Source organism: Pseudorca crassidens, chromosome 14 (assembly GCF_039906515.1).
Source record: "Pseudorca crassidens isolate mPseCra1 chromosome 14, mPseCra1.hap1, whole genome shotgun sequence".
In the NCBI taxonomy this organism is placed as follows: Eukaryota; Metazoa; Chordata; class Mammalia; order Artiodactyla; family Delphinidae; genus Pseudorca; species Pseudorca crassidens.
The window spans coordinates 73,838,632-73,856,399 of NC_090309.1; the positions used below are offsets into that span (position 1 = coordinate 73,838,632).

Sequence of the window (17,768 nt, forward strand, 5' to 3'; positions counted from 1 at the left end):
TTGGTAAATGCTATAGGTTATCATAACCTGAATAACAATCTGGCTTTCTCAATTTAGGACTACAAATACAAACACAGAAACAAAGGAAGAAAGCACTCAAGTCCTTTGTGTGCTAATTTGCATACCATACACCTCTTCAGGACACTTCAAATACTACTTAAGGCCAGCCTCTTTCTTCAGGAAATGAAATTGTTTATCCTGTTCAATGATCTCATAGGTAATTGACACAGGAAAACTCAGGTCTTCCATTATGAGGTCTCCACACCCAAAGAGGCCGGTTTTAAAGTGTGGGGGAAGTGTTCTGGGGAGGGTGTGGTATGCAAATTAGTGTAAGAGGGACTTGTCTGCTTTCCTGGAATCTATTCTGATTCCCCAACAGAAAACCTATTTCCATTCCCATTGCATTATGCAGTTTTGTTGACCAACTGGGAGCTTGGATGGGTGGAATTTCTAATTTTGATGCAGCTTGTTGATTTTTACAGCACTGTTCTTGAGTCTTCAACTTTTCTTAGCGAGGCAATTTTTGGAAATGAACATAATTCTACTTACAGCATAGCTTTTCATATTAATTGCGTCCCTTAATCTTTTTCTTTGAAAGTTAAATCACACATTTTATATCTTTGTATTCAGCTTTTTGTATTCTTAATTCTTGCGCGGGCGGGGCAGCAGTGCTAAAAGGAGGTTTTTAGTACGAAGAATTCACTCTTCGTGACTACGCCTTAGGTCTGGCTAAGGTTATAGAAATCGTCAGTGCCTTGCTTTGTTTAAAGAGGCAGCGTTCTAGCGTTTGCTCTTTCTTAAGCTTCTCGTGTGCCAGATACGGCACAGATATATTTTATCTCAGTTATCATTCACATTTTTACAGCCGTGAAAAGTACAACTCAAGTTCAGTGTCTTGCCTTGGGTATCCCTGGGATTCCAACTCAGGTCACAGCGCCCTCGTCTTCACCGGTCCCCCTCCATCCCCCACCTTTTCGGGTAGTTCCTCGCTCCATCGAGGCCACCTGGGATGACGCTGGGGATGCGGGGGTAGTCGGTCCTGGCCGGCTACGAAGACTCCACGACCGACTACACGGCGCTAGCTAGTCCCGCGCGCATTCTGGTTTTTCCCATCCCCCCACTTCCTAGGCGGCCGCCAGACCTGGAAACCATAGAGCTGAAACAGCCCAGAGCGTCCCTTCCGTGGCCGCCGAGCGCTGACGGCGCGCCGTTGGGCGGGGCGTACTGGCGGGGCGGGGGAAGAGGAGGGAGAGCCGGCAAGGGAAGGGCTGGCCGGCCTTGCAGCGCCCCGCAGCGGCCAAGTCGGAAGAGGTCTTGTCGGCCCTGCGGCGCTGGAGCCCTGACGCACGGAGCTCGAGAGCGAGAACGGGAGAGAAAGGGGTAGAAATGGCGGCTCCGCTTGGCTCCCGCTGAGTAGGTTGAAGCCGGCGGAGGGTCTGAGCTCTTGGCCTGGAACATCGCTCCCGCCTCCCGCTACCTGCCTTCGCACGCCGACTTCCCTTCCTCTGCCCTACCCTCGCCTGTCCTCGTCTGCGCTGCGCAGAGTCCGGGTCGTCTTGTCTTTCCCGGCCCGGCTCCACTAGCCCTGACTGCCCGGCAGGCGGGCCGGCCTTCCTCGGCTCTCCCCGGCGCGGCGGGCGCCGCGGGCGCGGCGTGGACCGCGTCCTCCTGGCTGGACCATGGTGAACACCCGGAAGAGCTCTCTGCGGCTTCTCGGATCTAAGTCGCCTGGGCCCGGGCCTGGGCCTGGGGCCGGAGTAGAGCCTGGGGCGACCGGAGGCAGCAGCCATTTCATCTCCTCTCGGACCCGCTCCTCCAAGACCCGCGCTGCCAGCTGCCCCGCCGCCAAGGCCGGGGGAAGCGGCGGCGCCGGCGTCGCTCTGGATGAGGCCCGGGTAAGAGCGCGGCAGCCCGAGTCCGGAGGCTTGCGAGTCGGCCCGGCCGCCGGGGCTTTGTCTGGCCGGGTTGGGGCAACAAGCCTCCAGTGGAGACCGCTCGGGCGGCCGGAGACCGGGTCTGGGGGTGCGTTGGAGGATGGCAGCCGGCTAGGGAGGGCCACGACAGCTTTGCTGGCCCCGCTCTTTTGTGTAAAGAACAGGACTTGAGTCCAGGGGAGAGGGCTATGGAGGGGGGGGGTGTCTTTTCGGGGAACATTAGAACAGCCTGCTTTCCGTGTCCTTGTCCTGCCTGAGAGGGGAATTCTAGGGGAGCAAGAGCGAAGGGCCAGAGTTCCCGGGTGGAAGGGTTGGAGAGGAGAAGTGAAAGTTTTATGCGGTGTCAAACCCTTCCTGTAAGTGTGAGAGCTCCTGCCGGTGTCTAACTCCAGCTTACTCTCAAACTGTTTGGGGGTGGTTCAAGTTTGTGAGGAAGTGAACGGAGAGCTCCGGTTGGCAGCCAGGCAGGGATGGTGAAAAAAGTTTGGAGCTGCTCTGACACCAACTTTAAAAACAAAATCAACACTATCGCCTCTCCAGGCAGGAGCGATCAAACGTGATGTTTAGCTGGAGAATCAGCCAGCCAGCGAACCAGGGTTCTAGTAGGGACTCGGTAGAGCTTTCTAGTAGAGCCTTCAGATCACAAAAGCGGCACGTCGAAAGAAACGTGTCGAATATTATTGATAGTAGGCACTATCATCTCCAAATTGTTTGGTGTCTTGGATGTCTCCATTTTTGCTTTGGGAATAGTTTATAAAAGGTGAATTAACACCATCGTCCTACTACTGCGAAAGTGACATTTGAAGAAGACCGGTGATGATTTAGTATTTTTTTTTTAAAGTGGTAGATCTTGAAATTTATTACAGGGTAAGGCTCTAAGCTAGCACGTATGTTTTATCACTTTAAAGGAATTGATAAGGTTGTGTTATGAGATTGGTTATGAATTCAGAAAAGAGTGTTGCATCTGTCTATAGAGAGAGGCTAATTTTCTAAGAGTAATTTGACTGGAACTTGTTCATTTAACATAGTCCTTTAAATCCACATCATTTTATTATTCTTAGGGGAGGAAAGCAATATTTCATTTTCTGTAGGGGTCTACAAGATTATGTTGGCATACAGATACAAATTATGTACAACATATATTAAATACAAATTATAAATACAAATTATGTATTTTTTTCTCTGTATCTTATACTGTTCTGACACTAATCAGAATGAACCAAGGCAAATACAATAGACATATTTTACTGTACTTATCTGAAATATGTTGTATCTTTGAAAATATAATTGGCCTTTATTTTGCTAAAAATCTGGAACATATTTTAAAAATTGCTTTATGAGTAGACTTATTTTGGAGCTTATAGCTAGCTCTCTTAGGTGGAAATAAGAAAGCTAAATCTGAAAGTTGTGCAAACTATTCAGAATAATTACAGACTTTCTGTAGAAATTATTGCAAACATGTACAGACTTTCTGTAGAAATTATTGCAAACATGTACAAGCTTACTGACTTTATGAAGCTAACATATATTTTAAAATAAAAGTAATTTAAGAAGGGTTTGTCCTGTATCCTTAAGGACAAGTAAAATATTTAGAGTGTAAGCATTTAATTGTATAATGCTATGAATGCCTAGCCTCTTAGAGCAGTGTCTCGTTTATGTGAATCAATTAGCTCATCTGTCACTGATCATTTTGTGGTCCCGTTTTTGAATTCATGGATATTATGCTGTCCTTACCCCCTGAGGAATAAGGTGAGGTAATTTGTCAAGCAGCTGTTATGGAGATGTTAAAAGGCAAGGAATCAATAATCTAATGTAGAAATGAACATGGGGTAGCTTTTCAATTGCTAGAAGAATGAAAGATATTAGAGCTCTTTCTAGAAGGATACTAATGAAACTTTGTTTCAAAGGTCTTTTTAAAATGTATTAAAAGACCATGAACAACAGGCCAGTGGAGAGTTACTTTGAAACATTTGTTTTTCAGTTTTAAGAAGGTTGATATTTTGACCCTAGTAGATGATGGAATGATCTAATTGCTTTCTCCCAGAAATTTAAGAGATTTACTAATCCTATGTTGTGATTGGTCCTTTAGAAGAACATAAGTTATAATTCTGAATTTAAGTTTATGTATATTTTTGAAGCCGGTTGTATATTTCCTTGTTGTATATTTCTGAAATGGGTTGATTTGAGTTTGGTAAGCTCTTGCTTTCAAGTTTGTTTTATGTTACAAGAATTTAGCACTCCTGATTCACCCTTTCTGGTGTACCTAAAGGCACCCTCTGTGTCTGTGGTGTCTTAGACATTTGCTGTCATCTGTAAAGACTTATTTGGTGGAAAATGGGTTGCTCATGTCGTTGCTTTAGGACGTTGCTTTATTTTTGTAGGAAGAAATGTATTCCTCTTGATACGATATAAATTGAAGAGGTTCCCTTTTTTCTGTTTTTGTGTGATATTCTTCACTTTACAGTTGATGCTGATTTCCACCCACCCCCTGGCCCTGACTCTTTTTAGACTATTTCATCCACTGTGTGTCTAGAGACATTTTATTTGCTCTAAAAAGCCTTAGGACCATGATCTGTCATAGCTTTGCTTTCCCCCCAAGTGTGTGTAGGGTGGGGAAATACACACATGACACATTCTGTAGGTTATTGGAATGATTTTTTTGTGCCTATACTTTAATGTCAAGTTGACTTGTGCTCTGCAGTTAGTTGTATAATAATTACTGCTATATATTGATACTTGGCTTTTTTGTTTGTTTAACATGTATAAAACTTCACCTCTTTTAGGTTAACCTAAATGTCAGTAATTAGCATTTATTTGCTTCACCTAAGAGTCACTCTCGGCAAACTAATACTGTAGTCACAGAACTGGAAAGCAGTCTTTGAAAATATTTCAACTCTTTTTCTACCTCTTTTAGGCCTGTTTGTTGGTACTTTTGGCTTGTCATTAGCTTTTTGTATTTTTTGAGCTTTTTTGAATCCACATCTTAGTTGAGAGAATCAAAATACATATTTTAAGTAACTTTATAGGTAAATTTGTTTGATTTTTGATTTTATTTTTAGAAAATAACCTCTCAATCCTTCTTTAATATGCTCTTTTATCATTCTATACTTATTCTTTTCCAACATTCATTCGTTTGCCAATGTAACAGAAGCAGAGTGGTGGAAATTGAGGGTTAAACATGGAAAAGAAGTCTGAGAGGGAAATGTAACCATGTATATAACTCTCAGATGAGTAGGGAAAAATACAAGTTCCTCAGAGTAGAGCAAGTTTTTCCTTATATCAGATTCATATATGGGGCTTCCCTGGTGGCACAGTGGTTAAGAATCTGCCTGCCAATGCAGGGGACATGGGTTCGAGCCCTGGTCCAGGAAGATCCCACATGCCGTGGAGCATCTAAGCCCATGAGCCACAACTACTGAAGCCCGTGCGCCTAGAGTCCGTGCGCCACAAGAGAAGCCACTGCGGTGAGAAGCCCGCGCGCAGTGAGCAGCCCGCGCACCGCAGGGAAGAGTAGCCTCCACTCGCCCCACTAGAGAAAGCCTGCCTGCAGCAATGAAGACCCAATGCAACCAAAAATAAAATAAATAAATTTATAAAAAAAAGAAAATAATCTTACCTTAAAAAAATTCATATAGAGCAGCATATGGGTGATATTGAGTAATGTTGTAAAACAATTTCCCCGTCACAGTTTTGAAGCAAAGCAGCTATAGAGTTCATAGGATTATCTCCGGTATCCAACTGAAAATGCAACTTTAAAAAATTCATAGCTGATTCACTTTGTTATACCCCAGAAACTAACACAACGTTGTAAAGCAGTTATACTCCAATAAATATGTTAAAAAAAAAGATAAAATAAAAAAATTAAAATGTCAAAAAATAGAGAGGGAAATGTGAAAAAAAATTCAGTTTTTGGCCATTTCTGTAGTTCAAATATACAAACTTGCAGTTTTTTAGGTCAAGGATGAAATTTACACTTGTAGAAGTGAATGCATATTAATTCCTTAAATCATTTTCCCTGGCAGATAATCTTTTTAACCATCCTTGGATACATCCTTGATTGCATGTCTTCTAAATACCTAATTATAGATAAACCTGTAACCTCTGAAAGCTAGGTGGACAGGTGGTAGGATTAATACTTGTTATGAGAACTAAGGAGCCCAACCAGTGTCTGCACCTGAATGGGGTGTGATCCTGTCTCTTTAAGGTTCCACTTCAGAAAAGTGCCGCATTACTTTGAATTATGTATTTGGTATTTTTTTTGGACATACATAATGAAGTTTGATTTCTTGATATTTGGGTTTTTGATCTTGTACTAGGCATATTTTATATTTCTGTTATGTCTCTGTGCTGGGGGAGGATTTTGTGAAAAATGAGTTGAGTAAAAAGCATATGGAATTTTGGATAAAAAGTTCTATGGAAGTACAGAGTTAGGGGAAAAAACATGTAAAATGTGCTATCTTTATTTAAATATGAGCTAGACGGTTTTTAGAGAGGTAACTATTGTGTGTGGCTTATATCAAACAATAGAAAAGTTATCTGTTAAAATTAATAGACTGTGATTTGTATTAGCTTTTAGATACTTTGAGTATATGCTGTAAGATTCTGAACTTCAGATACTTTTGAACTGTGAGTATTTTGGTATAAGATTTTTTTTTTTTTTCATTTTTAGATTGTTATTGTAGTTTTATGTGGAGGTTGAATATACGCCTTTGGTTAAAGTCTTTCTCTCCTAGACTCTTCTATTAGAGTAGGCTGTAAGCTCCCTGGGACCAGCCACTATATCTTACTTTCTTCCCGACTGCTGCATTCCCAGGGCCTAGTGCATCATCTGGCATATAGAAGATGCTTAATAAATATTGATACTTGTTAAATGAATGAATGAATAGCATATTAAGGAGCCGATCTAGTATGTGAAAATTGTGTTGATTGGACTCTGAGAATAGAGGGTAAATAAACCATAGCCCCTACCTTCAGAGCTCTAAGTATGCACACGGTATACACATGAGAAATTAACAGGATAAATCAGTTCAAGATAGGGGCCAGGGCTTCCCTGGTGGCGCAGTGGTTGAGAGTCCGCCTGCTGATGCAGGGGACACGGGTTCGTGCCCCGGTCTGGGAAGATCCCACATGCCGCAGAGCGGCTAGGCCTGTGAGCCATGGCCGCTGAGCCTGCGCGTCCGGAGCCTGTGCTCCGCAATGGGAGAGGCCACAATAGTGAGAGGCCCGCGTACCGCAAAAAAAAAAAAAAAAAAATCTGAAAAAGTGAAGAAGGATGCCATTGTACAGTCAGAAAATACTGTACGCACTGTGTATAGACAGATTTTTACTAGAATATCTGGAGTTGTGGTGTCTAGTATTGAGACTGGAAGTATGAACAGTAGCCTATAGGGATATGAAATATAGGACAGTGATTTTTCAGTAATTGCTTTGCTGCCTGATTTCACGGGGTGCGTGTAAGGAGAGGAGCAGGCATATCACGTAGAGACCACTCTTTGGCAATATTTTTGCTTCCCAGTATTTTAAAGATGGCTTGGGTAAAAAACCCCTATAAAAAGACTAAGCCTGAGGCCTTGTGGTCTCCAGTGTACTTGTGCTGCCATCTTTCCCTCTACTTGGTGATACTGATTTATCAGTGTGTACATTTATTTTATGCTCTAGGAATCTATTTATCTCTGGGGTAGATAAGTGTTTTCCATTTGTAAAAAATGTTTCATACTTTAAACCTGTTGAAAAGACATTATATGGTATATTTATATATGATGATACATACTATTGGTTAAATATGTTTAGCGTTATTAGTTTCCATCTGTATTCTAGGACCTGAATTGGGATCTCTGGAACAGTGGTGCTTCAGATACCCTTAGAATGAAATGTTCTCTGATCTTGCCAGATAGGAACTTGGAAGTTATTGAGTTTAACTTTTGGTAGTGAGACTTCCTTATTCCTTTGTTCTTTCATTCAATCAACAAATATTTATCAACCAGCTACTACGTTAAAGTGTTAAGTGCCATGTAGACAAACATTTTGTCTCTTTGATTCATTGTTATAGGGCTGCCATGTTGCAAAAGTCAAGGAGGCACCATTCACACTATAGTCTGTGTTACTGGCTCCCCCTGGAATTGTGCAGTGTACTCCTTGTATGTTACATACTGCAATTCAATACCCAGAAGTGGAATAGAGTATATGTGTACTTAAATATTATCTCTAGATTTGTTGTTCTGGTCTCCATTTCTGGAGTAGTGTATAGGAGTTCCTATATCCCTACACCCCTGCCAGTATTTGTCAATATCTAGCTTTTCAATTGCTTTTCTTTGATTATCAATGAGAATGGGCAACTCTTTATGTCCTAGTAATTTTTTTTTAAAATTTTATTTTGGTTGTGTTGGGTCTTAGTTGGGGCCGGCAGCCTCCTTAGTTGCGGCATGTGTGCTCCTTAGTTACGGCCGGCAGGCTCCTTAGTTGTGGCATGCGAACTCTTAGTTGTGGCACGCATGTGGGATCTAGTTCCCTGACCAGGGATCGAACCCGAGTCCCATGCATTGGAAGGCGGATTCTTAACCACTGCGCCACTGGGAAAGTCCCTGTCTATAGTAATTCTTTAAAAAATTTCTTCATCTTTAAAATGCTTGTTAATATTTTTGTTTTCTACTGGAGTTGCTATTTTTGTTGTGTTTTCCGAGAGTATTATAGATCAGTGGCTTTTAACCTTTTTTGTGCCATAGTAAGGGATACTTTTTATGTTGTGATGCTGTACACACATACAGTTTTACTTTTCCTGTTTAGGTCTTTGATTTATTTTATTCATTCTACTAGACAACCTATACTTTGTAGCGCCACTTTATAATATACCATGTTCCCATATATATTCTGCTTTGATCTCTATATTCTTTTTTGTTGGTTTATTAATTCTTATGGCAGTATCATACTGTTTCTGTGACTGTGGTTTTGAGGTATGTCTTAATATCCTAAAAGGCAAGTTCTTCCTCTTCGTTATTTTCAAAGTTGACTTACGTAGTCAAAGATTTTGGTATATATTTCCAGTTAAGATTATGGACTTCCTTTAAAGATCCAACTAGAATTTTGACTTTTTTAAAAAAAATTTACTTATTTTATTTATTTTCCTTTCTTCCTTCCTTCCTTCCTCCCTCCCTCCCTCCCTCCCTTCCTCCCGCCCTTCCTTCCTTCCTTCCTTCCTTCCTTCGTCCTTCCTTTCTTTCTTTCTTCTCTCCCTCCCTCCCTCCCTTCTTTCTTTCTTCCTTCCTTCCTTCCTTCCTTTCTTGTTACATCGGGTCTTAGTTGCGGCACGCGGGCTCTTTGTTATAGCGTGCGGGCTTCTCCCTAGTTGTTGTGTGTGAGCTTCCCTCTAGTTGTGGTGCGTGGGCTCCAGGGTGCATGGGCTCTGTAGTTTGCGGCATGCAGGCTCTCTCCTTGAGGTGCGTGAGCTCAGTAGTTGTGGTGCGTGGGCTTAGTTGCCCCGCGACATGTGGGATCTTAGTTCCCTGACCAGGGATCGAACCTGCGTCCCCTGCATTGGAAGGCGCATTCTTTACCGCTGGACCATCGGGGAAGTCCCATAGAATTTTGATTTAGAAATTTAAAATTTTTAATTTAATTTTTTATTTTGTTTATTTATTTTGGCCGCTCTGTGTGGCTTGTGGGATTTTTGTTCTTCCACCAGGGATTGAACCCGGGCCCTTGACAGTGAAAACATGGAGTCCTAACCACTGGACCACCAGGGAATTCCCCCAACTAGAATTTTGATTGGGAATGTTTTTGAATTCCTAGATTAATTTACAGAGAATCGACACTTTCATATTAAGTTGTCCATGAGCAAGGAACAGCTCTCACATAGCATAGTTTGCATATTTTTCTTGTGGAATTTGATGCTTTTTTTTGGTGACCTAATATATTGTCAGTTTTGGTAAACATTCTTTGTGTGCTTGGGAAAAATGTATATATTCTATTAGATGTAGAAAAATGTAAATATATATATAAGTATATATATATGATGGAAAACATTGAGATGAAAAATATTACAGTGTGAATTTATTGATTGTTGATACTCAAATATCCAATTTTGTCCCTTATTAAGATTCTACCTAGGGAGTTCCCTGGTGTCCTAGTGGTTAGGACTCTGGGCTTTCACTGCCATGGCCTGGGTTCAGTCCCTAGTCGGGGAACTTAGATCCTGCAAGCCGCGGGGTGTGGCTGGAAAAAAAAAAAGATTCTACCTAATTTTTTTATTGTTCGGATTCTTCTGGTATACATATACATATATATATATTACATAAACTTTTAATTTTAGAATAGTTTGTAATTTTCTTCCTTTTTAAAAAAGATTTATTTATTTATTTATTTATTTTTGGCTGCATCAGGTCTTAGTTGTGGCACGTGGGATCTTCGTTGAGGCATGCAGGATCTCTTGTTTTGGCTCGCAGGCTTCTCTCAAGTTGTGGCTTGTGGGTTTTCTCTTCTCTAGTCGTGGCGTGCAGACTGGGCGGGTGGGCTCTGTAGTTTGCAGCAAGCAGGCTCTTTAGTTGAGGCGCGTGAGCCCAGTGGTTGTGGTGCGCGGGTTTAGTTGCCCCATGGCATGTGGGATCTTAGTTCCCTGACCAAGGATTGAACCCATGTCCTCTGCATTGCAAGGCGGATTCTCTACCACTGGACCACCAGGGAAGTCCCTCTAATTTTCTTCTTGCTTTATTCTTTGATCTATTAGTTATCTAAAAATATATTGTTTACTTTTCCAAATTGTTGAGCGTTTATTTTCTAATTACCTTTTTGGTATTTACTTCCAGTTTAATACTCCTGTACTCAGAGAACATATTCCATATGATTTATTTTATTTTATTTTTTAAAATTTTATGGGCTCCCTGGTGGCGCAGTGGTTGAGAGTTCGCCTGCCGATGCAGGGGACGCGGGTTCGTGCCCCGGTCCGGGAAGATCCCACATGTCGCGGAGTGGCTGGGCCCGTGAGCCATGGCCGCTGAGCCTGCGCATCCGGAGCCTGTGCTCCACAACAGTGAGAGGCCTGCGACCGCAAAAAAAAAAAAAAAAAAAAATGTATTGGAGTATAGTTGATTTACAGTATTGTGTTTTCCATATGATTTTGATCTTTTGAAATTTGTTATGACTTATTTTTGTCACCCTGTTTATGGTTAGTTTTGGTAATTGTTCCACGTACACTTGAAAAGAATGTGAATTCTGCCATCGGCGGTCCAATGTTATAGATGTGTCCACTAGACCATGTTTGTGCGTCTTCTGGTTTTAAAGGTTTTTCCTTTTTGTGTGTGTGTGTGATTGCTCTTAAGACCTAAATGTCTGTTGATTAACTCTTTTCTTAAAAAAATTATATTTCCTCTAACCACATACTCTTTAACATACTCTTGTAATGTTCTACCTCCCTTCTTGCCCTATATTGTCTAGAATTTTTGTTCTGACTTTTTTATGGGTATAAGTACTTTTTCTTTTTGTTGGAGTTTTTTTCCAATAACAATAAATTTCACTAAGATACCAGTTTATCTTACTTTTTATGTCTTTGCATTATTATTCTGTATTTATTTCTCTTCTTTGTGAATGCTTCCTCCAAGAATATTTTCAGTCTGGGACTTTTTGTGACAAACTTTCTGAGGCATTACATGCCTGAGAATATTTTCATTATGCTCTTTAATTTAATTTAAATGAATTTAATTTAATTCATTTAATTTAAATGAAAACTTGGCTTGATACAAAATTCTAGGTCCAGTACTTTAAGAATGTTACTTTATTGTCATCTTGTATTCAGTGTTACTCTTGAAGTTTGATGTTTGTCTGATTCTTTTGTAGGTGTTCTTTTTCTTTTGAAACTTTGTAGAATTTTTTGGTCTTATGTTTCATAAATTTTACTGTATTTTAGGCATGGGTTTTTCCATCACTCTCTTGTTTGGCAATCTTAGATCTTTTAGTCTGCGGTTTTTCATCTATTTGATTGTGGTAAATTTATTTCTTAGTGGTAATCTAAAATTATTATTATTTCTTCAACTATTCTTTCTCTTTTTCATTCCTTCTGGAACTCATTTCATTCAGATGTTGGCACCTAGAAACATTTTGTCTCTAAACTGATAATAAAGCAAACTTTTTAAAGCACTTTTGATGGCATGCTGGAGAACTTTACTGACAGTTATTTGAGTAAACAAGACTTGGTGCTTCTTGTTGCAGACCTCTGTTGACCATTTGGTACCTGTGTGTCAAGTGGCCCACTTGTCAGGGGATAAAGCCTTGAAGTTGCTTGATGAAAGTTCATTTCCTTTACGACTTAGTAACATCCTTTATCTAACGCATACTTCAGTGCTCACACTTAGGGTGAGTGTTGCAGTTGTGTACTTGATTATGCAAGTTAAGGGAATCTACTTTTAAAAAACAAAACTGGGCTTCCCTGGTGGCGCAGTGGTTGAGAATCCCCCTGCCGATGCAGGGGACACGGGTTCGTACCCCGGACCAGGAAGATCCCACATGCCGCGGAGCGGCTGGGCCCGTGAGCCATGGCCGCTGAGCCTGCGCGTCCGGAGCCTGTGCTCCGTAACGGGAGAGGCCACAACAGTGAGAGGCCCGCGTACCGCAAAAAAACAAAAAACAAAAACACAAAACTAAGCCCTGGTGCAGACCTATACCTCCTTAATCAGTGACACATTATAATAATTTAAAATGTGTATATAGAGACAGTAGGAGAAACTTCTTTGAGATATGCAAACAAGAGAGAAACTGGTGCGGGGTAGCTTCTATGTTAAAATTTTGAAAATATTTTAAATTAATTTAAAAATTTAATTTAGTTTTCATTTTTTAGTTATTACTCTTCTATTTAAGTCTCCAAGTTTTTTAGGTGGGAGAATTGAGGAGAAATGATAGTTGTCCAAGACCATATGATATTTTAATTTTTTTTTGACCATATGATTTTAAAGGCAACAATTCAACTGGAAATGGAAGTGTCTTTCTTTAATTCTTTAATATCTATTGAGTGACTCGATGTCCCAGACACTGAAGATAAAGGAGTACACAAGACTCTTAACCTCAGCTCCTTGGCAAAATATTTTTATTTAAAAATTATGAAATCAGTATTTCAAATAATATGGAAGTGCACAGAAAAAGGAAGGACCTTCCCCATCTCCCCTAATTCCTCTAGCTCGTTCTTCCTAGGGATAATCACTGTTAAAGCTGGCGTACGTCTTTCCAGACCATTGCACGTGTATGTATGGGTTATTTATATGTGTATGTGTGTGTATGGATATATAACAATAATAATAATTATTATCTTTTTTTGACTGCACCACTTAACTTTCAGGATCTTAGTTCCCCGACCACGGATCGAACCCTTGGCCACTGCAGTGGAAGCACGGAGTCCTAACCACTGGACTGCCAGGGAATTCCCTATATGTGTATACTTTTAACAGAAATACAATCATACCTTATATACTATTTATGATAGTTAATTTTTCTACTTAACTATGTATCATGTACATTCTTTCATATCTGTCCTTGCTGGCTTTTTAACATTTTGTTGTATCATTACACCATCACTTTAACTTTTCCCTATTGATACACAGTTACGTTGTCTCCATGTTTTTAATATTATAAATAATGTCACATAAAATGACCTTTCTCTTTTAGGCAAAGTGGAAATAAATACTGAGTCAAAGGTATACTGTACTTTAAATTTTTATAGGTTTTGCCAAATTGTTCTATAAATAGGCTAAATCAGTATGCACTCCTCTCCCCAGTACTCTCAGCACTGTTAAGTTTTTATATACCTTTTACTGGCCGATTTAAGGAGTTAGGATTTAAGTTTTTTGAAGGGCAGAGTGTTTAATCATCAAGTATCTTTAGTATCTAACACAGTAACAGGTGTTAATAAATTTTGTTTGTGGAAGGAATGGATCCCTGAAGATAATTAATAAGCTTATGAAATTATGTTAATACCACAAAGCCAAACAAGTATCCTTACTTGAGACTGTATCCACTGTCAGGCTGCAGGTGTAATATTTGTTACTTATACTTCTTCACCTGGTTCTAACAATCTTATTAGGTAAATAGTAGTTTTTTTTTTTTTTTTTTTTTTTTTTTTGCGGTACACGGGCCTCTCACTCTTGTGGCCTCTCCCGTTGCGGAGCACCGGCTCCGGACGCGCAGGCTCCGGACGCGCAGGCTCAGCGGCCATGACCCACGGGCCCAGCCGCTCCGCGGCATGTGGGATCCTCCCGGACCGAGGCACGAACCCGCGTCCCCCGGCATCGGCAGGCGGACCCTCAACCACTGCGCCACCAGGGAAGCCCCAATAGTAGTTTTTGAATTACAGTGGTAGTGCTGCAATATAAGACTGGTTCTGTCTAACTTTTAAGTCTGTGGCATTTTTCAGTATGCCTATTGTCTCTTTGTCATTAAAGATTTTTTTATTATTTATTTTTGGCTGCTTTGGGTCTTCGTTGCTGCACGCGGGCTTTCTCTAGTTGTGGCGAGTGGGGGCTACTCTGTTGTGGTGCGCAGGCTTCTCATTGTGGTGGCTTCTCTTGTTGCAGAGCATGGGCTCTAGGGTGCACAGGCTTCAGTAGTTGTGGCACGTGGGCTCAGTAGTTGTGGCGCAGGGCCCTAGCTGCTCCATGGCATGTGGGATCTTCCCTGACCAGGGCTCAAACCCATTTCCCTTGCATTGCCAAGCGGATTCTTAACCACTGCGCCACGGGGAAGTCCCTCTTTGTCATTTTAAGTAATGTAATATTTTCAGGTAAAAGAATTATCTTCCAGGAAGAAAAATGCAGTTTAAACTATAATAGGCTATTTTTATCTTTTTACAACTCCTCAGCTCACTTCTATATATTTTTTTCCCTTTCTGTATTCTTTCATGATGATTGTTTAGAAATATTAAACTAGTAAGCCATTGCTCTTGGGATATTTGAGGAAATTTTAGGACATTTTGTGTGCCTGAAGTTTTAGGACTTCGTAGAATAGTACTGGCTCTAAGAAAATAAACAGCAGTGTGAGTTTTGTTTCCTGAAGTCATGGTAACTGCTGCCTCTGTGAATTCTTTTTACAAATGAAAGAAAAAGAAATTGACTGAACTTCTAAACTCTCATGAAAACAGGAGTACCTGTTTTTAAGAAAGGTAGAAAAAAAGGCTGTCTTATAAAGGAAATTGGAAAAGATTGATTGCACCCATATACTTTCTGATCTAACCTGTTGGCAGTTCCTGTTCTGTTTTTTCTTGTCTCTTGAGGATCTTTTTCTCATCAGTTATCTTGCTCTTTTTTTTTTTGGCCTTGCTGTGTAGCTTGTAGGATCTTAGTTCCCCAACCAGGGATCGAACCCAGCGTTGAGAGCGCCAAGTTCTAACCCATGGACCTCCAGGGAATTACCCTCTTTAAAATTTTATTGTATTTTATTCTCTTCTGTGGTTCCTTTTCTTCTGTTTACAAGAATCCAGGTCTTCTTTTAAAAAAAGAAAATCCTTCACTGCCTTCTTTGACTTTGTAACCTCTTTAAGCCTATTATCTTATTCTTCTTAATTCTGACACATAAGAGTAGCCCTGTAGTTTATCAGCTCTACATTCTTACCACTCACTGGGTTCTTCACTTAGTGATTTCCACCTCAGCATTTTGCAGAAATTGCCCTATCAAGAAGTTACAGTGACCTCCTAATTACCAATCCACATGTTTATCAGCTTTCATCCTGTTTAGTCTTTTTGTTTTTTAAATTTAATTAATTTATTTAATTTATTTACTTTTTTTGGTGTGTGTGTGGTACGTGGGCTGTGTTTTGGCTGTGTTGGGTCTTCATTGCTGTGTTGGGTCTTCATTGCTGGGTGTGGGCTTTCTGTAGTTGCCGTGAGCGGGAGTCTACTATTTCTTGCGGTGTGCGGGTTTCTCATTGCGGTGGCTTCTCCGTGTTGCAGAGCACGGGCTCTAAGGCACATGGGCTTCAGTAGTTGTGGCATATGGGCTCAGTAGTTGTGGCACACAGGCCTAGCTGCTCCGTGGAATGTGGGGTCTTCCCGGACCAGGGCTTGAACCCTTGTCCCTTGCATTGGCAGGTGGATTCTTAACCACGGCACCACCAGGGAAGCCCCATTGTTTAGTCTTTTTGTAACCAACTTCCACTCCCCCTGTTAGAGTGAGACACTGTATTTTTCTTTAGTTTATATGAGATCCTTTCTGCCTATCCCTTTAATGTAGGCATTTTTTAAAGGTTTTGACTTTTTTGTCTTTTTTTTTGCGGTACGCGGGCCTCTCACTGTTGTGGCCTCTCCCGTTGCGGAGCACAGGCTCAGCGGCCATGGCTCACGGGCCCAGCCGCTCAGCGGCATGTGGGATCTTCCCGGACCAGGGCATAAACCCGTGTCCCCTGCATCGGCAGGGGGACTCTCAACCACTGCGCCACCAGGGAAGCCCAAGGTTTTGACTTTTGCCCTCTTGTTTTTTTTTCTATATATTATTACCTGTGACGCTTTTATTACAATTTCATATCTATCTCTAGTCCTCACATCACTCTATCTCAGAACTGCATTTCTGACAGTCTGATAGACATCTCCCAAGATTTCTGGCTAGAATTCTAAACCTTATTTTCAAAATTGGAATTCACTGTTACATTTCTCCCGTCAACATATGCCTCCCGTCCCCCCACCTTCCTCCATAGCTCCTAAAACACAAAATCCACTTTTTACACCTGCCCAGTCTTTATTTTGAATATTGGTATTACTAATATTTTAGTTATTCAGCTTTATGTAATCAATTTCTTATTTTCTGCTTTTACAATTCTGTATGAGGCCATCATCAAGACTTGAATTAATCTATTGGTCTGCTAATTCACTTATTTCCTTGAATTTTTCATTTTTTAATGCTCTACTTGGGTACATTCTTTTTGTCTTTACATTGAAGTACAGGTTCTGGATTTCTGACAAATTGTGATCCGGGCAGGCAGCCTTCCCTGAAAACCAGGGCAGCATAAATTCTTCTCTGTTTTATTATTTTCAACATCTTTTACCTATTTTTACAAGATTTATGGTAGAATCGTGTTCAGTATTTGTGGTAGCTGATGAGTATGGTTTAAGAAACTGAAGACTCAAGGAGAAAATCATTTCTGTAAATTGGAAAATTTTTCTGCCTGATTTTAGAAGGTTAGAGTTTAAGAGAAAAAATCACTTAGGTGGGGATGACTTAACTTTTCATTGTACTTTTACTTTCTGTAGTATTTGACACTGTTACTCTTACACTTCTCTTGGAAGTTATCTCATCCTTGAATCATGTTCCTCTGACCATTCTACGTGTTACATTACTGTTACAAAATAAAGTCCACGTGATTTATGATGTCTTCCTTCATCTCTGTTAGCAGTTATCATTTTTTGCTTTCAGAGAATTGTGTATTTCTATTATAGTACTTAGTATAATATGCCGTATATCATTACTGTGACTGTTTGTGAACTCAACAGATTGTGTATTGGGTTGTAAGTAGGTTTTACTCTTTTTTTTACCATCTCCCCCCCAACCCCCATGTCTTATGTACCCAGTAGGTCCTTAACAAATGTTTGTTAAATGAAATTATTCCCTTAGTTTGAGATGCCTTTCCTGCTCGTGGATTGTAATCACTCTGACACATATTGCTAAATGACTCTGGGTAGGTTGCATAATCTCTCTTAAATATTTTTGTCCTGAAACTGGCAACGCCTTCCCTCAAAGGGTTAGGTTATAATTAACTAGTAAAATGCTTTGAAGAAGTTAAAGTTGAGCATTATGATCATCCTATTAAAGGTGAACTGTTAGTATCAGGTTTGTAGGTAAAAACTTTCCCAAAGCTTGAAGTTAATTAAATGG

The 17,768-nt window shown here is 40.6% G+C and overlaps 1 protein-coding gene across 2 annotated transcripts in view; it reads left to right on the top strand.

Annotated features, from left to right (window-relative positions):
* The first annotated feature begins 1,309 nt into the window (after window positions 1-1,309).
* The window catches only part of ATAD2B (ATPase family AAA domain containing 2B), a 150,671-nt gene continuing 134,212 nt past the window's right edge, over window positions 1,310-17,768 (top strand). For both annotated transcript variants that reach the window (XM_067703596.1, XM_067703597.1), the window contains exon 1: window positions 1,310-1,895. In XM_067703596.1, coding sequence (XP_067559697.1) covers window positions 1,680-1,895 — 216 coding nt within the window. In that variant the 5' untranslated portion in view covers window positions 1,310-1,679. The remainder of the gene's footprint in view (window positions 1,896-17,768) is intronic.